The following is a 9211-nucleotide window of genomic DNA, read 5'->3' as shown; positions in this document are numbered from 1 at the left end:
CCTGTACCTCTGCCATATACGTTCAGTTACTTACACACCACAAATTGTTGTGTGTTGCTAACCTTTTTGTACCCCACTACATTGAGAACTCTATGGAGCGCTATTTCAACATAATAGAGTAAATAGACATACTTTTGGTGCGCGATTTCAACCACTTTTATGAGGCGCGATGATGCGCGCACCATGGCACAATTTCGGGTGCGCGGTGGAGCGCGAGCGCGATCGCGCCCCTTAAAAATGAAAGCCTGCCAAAGACAATACAAATTACAATCATGGTCACATCATTAGTATAAGCCAGTTCGTAGTTACAGTCTGCGCATGCGCGAGCGTTGCCATGAATTCTTCCGGGTCAGGTCATTTGTGACAAAATATTTCGTATCTCCACCACACAGTACACATACGTCTAGTGTCCTTCTATTATGTTTATGACGCTAGGAGTCACGTGGTACGAGAGAGAGGATCCGAGCTAAAAAAAAGGCAGTGACTGTAGTGACGGTTGGAATGTCAGAATAAAACTTTAGGACTTTATTTATCAAAATCAAACCTTTGCGTCTTATAAGCAAGACGAGGAACATCATAATACGCATGCATCTGTGTCGTTGTAAATAATGCTACCGTCTTCGCGTGTGCACGTACACATGCGCGCACGTACACGTGCGTGTGCACCTATACGTGCGCACATACACGTAAACGCACGTACGTGCGTGCGTGCGCATGTACACGTGCGTGCGTGTACGTGTGCACGTACACGTGTGCACTTATACGTGCGTGCGTGCGTGCACATACACGTGTGTGCATGCGTGCGTGCGTGTGCACGTGGGTGCGTGCGTGTGCACGTACACAGAATACATGTTACAGGGGTAGAAATTAACCTTTGAACACGGGAGTCCAACGGACTCCCTACCCTCAAAAACAGGGAGTCCGCAGCAAAATGAGGGAGTCCGCAGCAAAATGAGGGAGTCCGCAGCAAAATGAGGGAGTCCGCAGTCTGGGGTTCAAAATTAAAGATATTAACAATAAAGCATGTGCTTATTTTTAAGATTCATGCAGTTGCAGGTCTGCCAAATTTTCATTGGACATTAGCTGAAAAAATACGGTAATTGCACGAGGCCGTGCTCTGGAACAAACTAGTTAGTATAGCAGAATTTTCAGGGAGTCACACGGACTCCTGCACATATGTCAAATCAGGGAGTCCGACAGTAAATCAGGGAGTATTTGACTCTGGACTCCCGTTAATTTTGCACCCTGCATGTACATAATATACGTACTGAACCAAGAACGCACGCCGCACTCGAGATTTCATCGATTTTTTTTCACAAATGACCCGGTGACCTGTAACGTCACACAACCCCTTGGCTAACTACGAACTGTCTTAATATGATTGTACTACTGACTGTACATTGCCAATGGCAATATCAATAACTAGTTATGAATCAAATCACAAATGCTACACTGCCTATAATATAAATCAAGAGTAGATAATAACACAAGAGTAACACACCCGATTCCCGCATTTTTAACCGATTTTTCTCATCAAAATTTGCCACCAATAAAGAAGTAAGTGTATACGTTCCTCAGCTTATTATGACCACTAATCACTCACCTTCGTGGTACTGATATTCGTTTACATATATATATAAATATATATATTTGCTAGCGTATTGCTGTAAATCGTAATCTTGCACGAGCTGAATTCGCACAATTTACCGTTATTGTGTAGACCTGTTCAGCCATAATTTGAAGCTATAGTGGCGCCAATATTTAGCAACGGACTGTTTCCAAATCATTCGTGCCCCGATAGGGGTTTAATGTACTTGATTACCTGCGCGTGCGTAATGTGATACTTACTGCAAACTACTACAGAGAATATTGTTATTATTGTATTATTACTTATGTAAGATAGTGCTAAGAATAAAATCACGTTTTATACGATAAATCGCGGTTCCTCACGAAATCAAAATTCGAAATTTAGATTGTCTCTCAACCCTATCGGGGCACGAATGATTTGGAAACAGTCCGTTGCTAAATATTGGCGCCACTATAGCTTCAAATTATGGCTGAACAGGTCTACACAATAGCGGTAAATTGTGCGAATTCAGCTCGTGCAAGATTACGATTTACAGCAATACGCTAGCAAATATATGTAAACGAATATCAGTACCACAAAGGTGAGTGATTAGGCCATCCTTAAAAAATTCTATGTTTGCTGTCCCCCAACCCATAATTTTTTTAGTGGGTAGGTAGGTAAGGTCATTTTTTGTGTGAGGCATAATAGTTATTTTAAGTCTGTCCTCATGTTTGCCACACATGCTTTGTATTTCAGTCTTAACTATGAAAAATGCAAAAAAAAATATGGAACCCAAAATGTCAAAAAAAACTTTTGGGTCACGGCTATTTTGGTGGGTTGGTCGGAGGACAGCAAACCTATAATTTGTTAAGGATGGCCTTAGTGGTCATAATAAGCTGAGGAACGTATACACTTGCTTCTTTATTGGTGGCAAATTTTGATGAGAAAAATCGGTTAAAAATGCGAGAATCGGGTGTGTTACTCTTTTGTTATTATCTACTCTTGATATAAATGTACTATTGACTGTACATTGCCAATGGCAATATCAACTAGAAAGAAGGCACTCATGGAGTCTGAATCGTCCGCATACGCGAATACTACACCTGTGATATTTTGTAGGCTGAGGTTGCTACTTGTACTGGATGAAGATAACCTTGGTTTGTTTTTTGTACTGAACCGATCGACTATCTGCCTGTGCTTTTTGTTTTTAGATATTTACGTGCATGTACGTATGATATTCATGGTGGGATGTCATTTATTTATGGGTTTCTTTTAGCTCCCAGGATTTGTTAATTCTAATAGAACAGAAATGCACACTCAGACATACATGTAACTTACAAAGCAGATATATTGATTCATGTTTAATGCACATTTAACTACATTTATATTGTACAAGCAATTAAAACAATGAAAATAGGGTAATTGTGTACGTGTATATTTGTATGATATCTGCAAATGTGCTACGAACTGGTTTCTTCTACAGCGTAGTGAACACACTGCCACACACAACACGCCTGGAAATACTGCCTGGAACACCCGCCCCGCGTTAGCAATGGTACAGTCCTTCCGCTATGACCCAGTGTTGGAAATATACTTAATGACAATATACTTGATTATTATATGATAATAAGGTCAAGGTAACTCAGAATCAATAGGATTCCAGCACTCCATAAGATGCACATGTGGACCAAGATTGATGTGCCTACCTCTTACGGTTGCAAAGATATCGAGTGGACAGACACACACACATGTACATATGTTCATGCACACATGTACACACACGGACATATATTCAGGGGTGGCAGACTTTGATGACATTCGAGTCCTTCGCCACCCCCGTGCTTCATCTGTCAAATCATGTATTGTGACCTGTCATTCTAATATCTTCCGTTGTACACTGTATGTCAGGGTTCTCCAAGAGCACTTATAGCCTGGCGGCCCGCCAGGCTACTGTCGAGCCCCGCCATCCTAAAATGCACCCGCCGCTATAAATATCATAGCCCCCGGACCCCCCTAGAATGCAAACCGCCTTCGGCGATTTGCAACTAGGACCGTAAAGGCAGCAGCCCCATGCTATAATGAAAAAGCTTGAAAAACCCTGTATGTATGTCTTATGCACAAATAAACATCTTTCAATCTTAAACACACACACACCGCCGCATACATACAAGCGAGCACGAAAACAATATCCTGCGCTGCACCACAGGCACTTGGAACTGCTCAATAAAAATAAAAAAAGGTGAATAATAAACACAAAATGTATTTACTACTAAAGTCTTACTGTTTCTCTACTCTATTTTGCCTATTATTGCCGATAATTACCTGTAAATGTCGGTCAAATGCTCACCTGCAACACACAAGTACACCACACGCACGCCCTGTGCACAAACAACAAGAAGAGAGTGTTCTCTTCTTATTGTTGTCAATGTTAAGAACAAGAAGAAGAGTTCTTGTTTGTGCACAGGGCATGCGTGCGTGTTGCAGATGAGCATTTGACCAGCATTTACAGGTAATTATCAGCAATAATAGGCAAAATAGAGTAGAGAAACATTAAGACTTTGATAGTAAATACATTTAGTCTTTATTTACCTTTTTTAAATTTTTTATTGAGACGTTCCAAGTGGCCTGCATGTGTGCTGCACTACCTCAGTACCATGTGCGAGAATAATAGACTGAGTTGGCCGTGGCCTACGGCGACGGTGTCAGGACGAGGAGCCGCTGGCTATGCGTCGCGGAGGTACTGGACATCGCATCATCACACCAGTGATCTTGCGACACGTACACGCATGACTTGCGCACGGGACGCTCTGCTGGCATTGCCGGAGTGATGTCGTGTGTGCGTGAGTGCGATGCCGTCCGTAGTCGAAGAGTGGCTGTGCTGTGTGGCACAGCAGCCCTTGGCAGGACTAAGTTTCAAGAAGAGTATAACTCACTATAAGAGCGAAGCGCTTCGCTCTTAATATAGTCTTAAAGTTATACTCTTCTTGAAACTTGAGCCTCCAAGGGCCTGTGGTGTGTGAGAGAGAGAGAGAGAGAGAGAGAGAGAGAGAGGAGAGCAGATGAGAGGACAGAGAGAGAGGAGAGAGGGTGAGACGAGAGAGAGAGGAGAGAGAGAGAGAAGATAGAGATGATGAGAGAGAGAGGAGAGAGAGAGAGAGAGAGAGAGAGAGAAGAGAGAGAGAGAGAGAGAGAGGTGTATGTGTGTGTGTGCGAGAGAGAGATTGTCCCGTTGCGCAACCATGCGTGTACGCGAGTCGCGCGATCAGCCGATCACTGCGTGAGTGGATGTCCGGATGCGTAGCCTGGAGGGCCCAAGGATAGAGAACATGTATCCCAATAAAACCAATGTGCCTAACCCTAACCCTAACCCTAATTCTAACCCTAATTCTAACCCTAACCATAACCCTAACCTATTATATTGATATAATATTATATTTATATTGATGTAAATGCCATTGGTTTTATTGGGATACATGTTCTCTATCCTTGAACCGCCTGGAGGCTAGGCGACCGGTTCCGGACGCGTAGCCACTGCGTAACTCGTTATGAATAAAATCACAAGTCAAATGGTACACAGCCTACACTACATAGACCAATATATTGTGCCCTAAAAAATTTTTTATTCTGATGTTATCCTAACCTATTATATTGATGTAATATTATATTTATATTGATGTAAATTACATTGGTTTTATTGGGACCCATGTTCTCTATCATTGAACCACATTTGGCCGGGCACAATTTATTGGTCTATACACTACGCAGCATAACCTAGTAGTAGTACTAGTACTGTAATATTTGTTTTAGGCCATGATGATTGAAGGCTATACTGTACCCTATTGCAAAAACATTTTTAACAATACAAATTCTGTATCGCAGAGAGGAAAAGCATCTACGTATGACGACACTTTAGAACAAATCGCCAGAACTTTGCTTTGGTGCGAGGTGGGGAAAGCGAATTGTCACGTGTTTTCCGACGTCAGACCGCATCACGCATATAAATCAAGTGACAGAATGCAGTCCCGTATGAATGAACAAGACTAGTAATATCTCAACAGAAACAAACGTCAATGATCAACTATTCATATAGAAAATTTATTTAACAGTAAAATCACGTCATATCTCTGCTAGTATAAAATGATTACATGTTTTTTTACTTCGCGGATAAATCTTTCGAACTAATATGACGTTATCCGGTCGATGATGCTTCCGGAGTAATAGCGAACTTCCGGCTGCATGAAAACAAACTCTGAAATTTGCTTTAATTTTAGGGAATACACGGCTGGTACTTGCCCTAAGTCGCCATAAAAGGTAGGAATGCGTAGTTAATATGCCGTGCATTTTGTATTGAGCTGTATATGTAAGCGTAGTCAAGAACTGGTGATTTTGCCGACCCAAGCCATCTCACATGCTGTTTCCTGTTTCATTGACATTGTGGAAAATGGCGACTGAACAAAATCCGGATCCGTTTGTATATTGTTAGGAATATGTCGCCGTGCTCATGTAATTTCGCCGACTTGTTCGATATGAAACAGCAGATTCCTGACAAATCGTACGACCTGTCTCTAGTTTATATGTTCTTTGGCTGGTAGAGTACTGCATCTACTAAAGCTATGTCTTTTCTTTGTACGCAATTATTCAATTTCAAATGTGTTCAGTTTTGTGTTCTCGTACGCGTCAACCAAACCGGAAATGAAGCATTCTTCAAATGTTTTCGCGAAATTATGCTTAACGCATATTTAGTGAATATTCAGCCGTACGTTTAGTGTCAAATCTCTTTGTAATCTAACATAATTTAGGAGAGCCGTGGTAGTCCACTACACACTGTCACTAGTTAGCGTGTCCACCGTTCTCATTGAACTTTTTGTGAAGTACCCGGCCTATGGGCTGTATCAGTGTATGGCCTATGGACGTGGATGTTCGTCCAAGCATCGGACACCTGTTCGTATGCACTATTCGTCTGAGCAGTTGTTGCGCATGCGCTGTTCATATTGTATTACATAAATGTAATATAATGCTAGTCTAGGAAGGAGCATACTACCGAACCACGCCTAATCTCTAACCCTACCACTAATCCTACACCAAACCCTAACCCTAACACTAACTATAAACCGACTCGATTTGCTTATATTATATACGCGAGTGATAGGACCAAACACTATCTATGGTGTATAACCACATACGCAACGCATCAGGGGCTAATAATGACAAATTTGTCATTATTAGTTCCTGAACGCATGTATGCAGGGGCGTCACAGCCGTAGGGCTGCCGTAGCAAAACGCTACGGGCCCCCAGCCTAAAGGGCAAAAAATCATAAATCTAAAGGGTAAATAGCATTTTAGAGCGTCTAGATTTAAAAATTGTTTGGGGGGAGACCCCCCAGACCTCCCCTTCACACTTCCTACCTCCGGCACTCGTGCCGTGCGCCTGCTACATGAACAGCGCATGTGCAACAACTGCTCGGACGAATAGCGCATACGAACAAGTGTCCGATGCTCGGACGAATATCCACGTCGTTGGCCTATACAGTAGACTATAGTATACATACTATAGTATTCCATAATTTTATTTAAAGTTATACTACCAGTAGGCAGTACCACTACTAGACTGACTAGTCACTAGTACTAACTAATAGTAATACTAGTTACTAGTATAATAAGTATTACCAATGGTAGGGACAGTGATTTTCCGCGATTGTGGAAAACGGACGGAAAAGATGTTTTCAAACGAAAAAACGTAATTTGAACATATTACAACATGGAAATTTCAATAAAATCACACAAAAACAGTTGACAATAGCATTGGTAATGATATGGTTTACATTCAGACAAGTTTCAGAGTGAAATGACTTACAATTACGACTTTTGGTAGCCCTGTGTTTCGGTGCCGGTTCCGGTTTCAAAGGTTGTACCAAATACTTTTTTTTCATGCAAATATTTGTAAACGGAATTTTGCATTTTTGGTGTGTACAATCTATGGCAAAACGGAATTTCCATTTTTTCTTTACTTTGAAACGGAATTCATGATTTTGCCAAACGGAAAAGGCAATTTTTTGAAACGGAAAATCACTTTCCCTACAATGGTAATAACATACTAGTACTCTATACACAATCCTAGTTTGGGACCCCAGCCCTCATTTTCGCAAATGTGCTAGACTAATCCAGGTTGCTAAACTAAGTTTGAGCTATTGCATATATATATTCAGTTCAGTTGCTTTCCAGTACTTCACGAGTACTAGCTGTATTATGTGACAGGTGTAGGTGTAGGTTCAGGACATGCCTGTGGAAAGGCAATATATTTTACTTGAAATTAAAACCTACCTACCACAGGGCTCTCAAGGGGTAGCTTTAAAAATGAATGAGATTTATTTTGAATCAGAAAATTTAAGGCCTTAGCTTTCGTGCCCCTCCCCCGGTAGGAAAATTTTGTGGTGCGCTACTAGTAATAAATGTCGAGATTCCTGTGCCTTGTGTCCCGCGTTTTTTGGCAAAGTTCAGCTAGACCCACTCCACGCAACAAAGAAAAACTGGATTATTGCAATTGCATGAGATTTTCGGGGACTATCAGAAATGTGCATGCAAGCGTGAGATTGTGCTGAAGTGAGTCTCACGCTTAATGCATGAGGCTTGTGAGCCCTGCAACCACATTCTCTAAAAAAATTAATCTCCTAATTTGAGATGTAACAATTTACTAAATAAGTGTTACACCTCAAATTAGGGGATAATTTAGTGTAGCAGCAGTGCCAAAATATATGCAGTATCGTGGGATGGATGTCCCCTTAACAGTTAAAACATTAAGCTCTCTCAGTGATTGGAGTTGTACCCTTACTGCTTATTATTATCACCAAGCATTACTTGGTGAACTACCAAGAAACTCCCATTGCATTACAATGCTTTTTATTTTCCATGTCAAACACACAGGACCTCAGACCAATCTGAGTCACAACTGTACTCACCAGTATGTCATTGGTGGATCTTGGCAAGAGGCTGTTGGATGCATCCAGGAGAGGTGACACAGAGGAAGTTAGAGTACTCATGACTAATGGAGCCCCTTTCACAACTGACTGGGTATGTTAGTTAGTTCAGGGGGACAAATACTTTAAAATTTGAGAGTATATTGTGATACCTATTGCATAAAAATAGTTTATGCATGATTATTTATATCATCAGACATTCATTTATTATTAGATATCACCGAGTTTTAATATAATGGATGTTGTGTACTGCCGAGAAATCATAACTTTGCTCTAACTCTGTAGCCCTTCGCTACGCCTCAGAATAGTATCTACATGGATAGAGCTACTTACAGGGATGAGAATTGTCCGCCGATCGGCGGAATTCCGTCGATTTGACAGCCGCGTGAATCGTGCAAATTCGGTGGTAAAAAAGGAAAAGAAAAAGGGGAAAAAAGGAGAATATATATTTTTTTTTGGGGGGGGTGGTGATGACTATTTCTGTTTCAAATGGCTATTCCAATCAATCCAATATAATATCATTAATATTTGTTTTGACTTCAGCACCAACCAATTCTGCCCGTTGTATGTTTAATTTGTTAAACTGCTCGACAGGTAAACATATAAGTGTACTGCCTGTGAACTTTTAACATGGTTTGAGTAAATTTTTTATCACATGACTTTTATATTT

General features: G+C 41.1%; 2 protein-coding genes across 3 annotated transcripts in view; one reads left to right on the top strand and one right to left on the bottom strand.

The window, feature by feature from the left end:
* LOC106821140 (DNA-directed RNA polymerase III subunit RPC9-like) overlaps positions 1-5521 on the bottom strand; it is a 15554-nt gene extending 10033 nt beyond the window's left edge. The window contains exon 1 of the mRNA XM_014825827.1: positions 5403-5521. The gene's annotated coding sequence lies outside the window, so the exon portion shown is untranslated. The remainder of the gene's footprint in view (positions 1-5402) is intronic.
* Positions 5522-5760: 239 nt separating this feature from the next.
* LOC106821139 (GA-binding protein subunit beta-1-like) overlaps positions 5761-9211 on the top strand; it is a 12824-nt gene continuing 9373 nt past the window's right edge. The window contains exons 1-2 of one of the 2 annotated variants that reach the window (XM_014825822.1): positions 5761-5878; positions 8489-8635. In XM_014825822.1, the coding sequence (XP_014681308.1) occupies positions 8528-8635 (108 nt within the window). In that variant the 5' untranslated portion in view covers positions 5761-5878; positions 8489-8527. Of the gene's footprint in view, positions 5879-5990; positions 6120-8488; positions 8636-9211 lie in introns of those variants that run through there. The other variant, XM_014825823.1, reaches the window with a different exon arrangement.

Source organism: Priapulus caudatus, unplaced genomic scaffold, assembly GCF_000485595.1.
Source record: "Priapulus caudatus unplaced genomic scaffold, Priapulus_caudatus-5.0.1 Scaffold60, whole genome shotgun sequence".
Taxonomy (NCBI): domain Eukaryota; kingdom Metazoa; phylum Priapulida; class Priapulimorpha; order Priapulimorphida; family Priapulidae; genus Priapulus; species Priapulus caudatus.
This window is presented reverse-complemented; position numbering and strand designations above follow the sequence as displayed.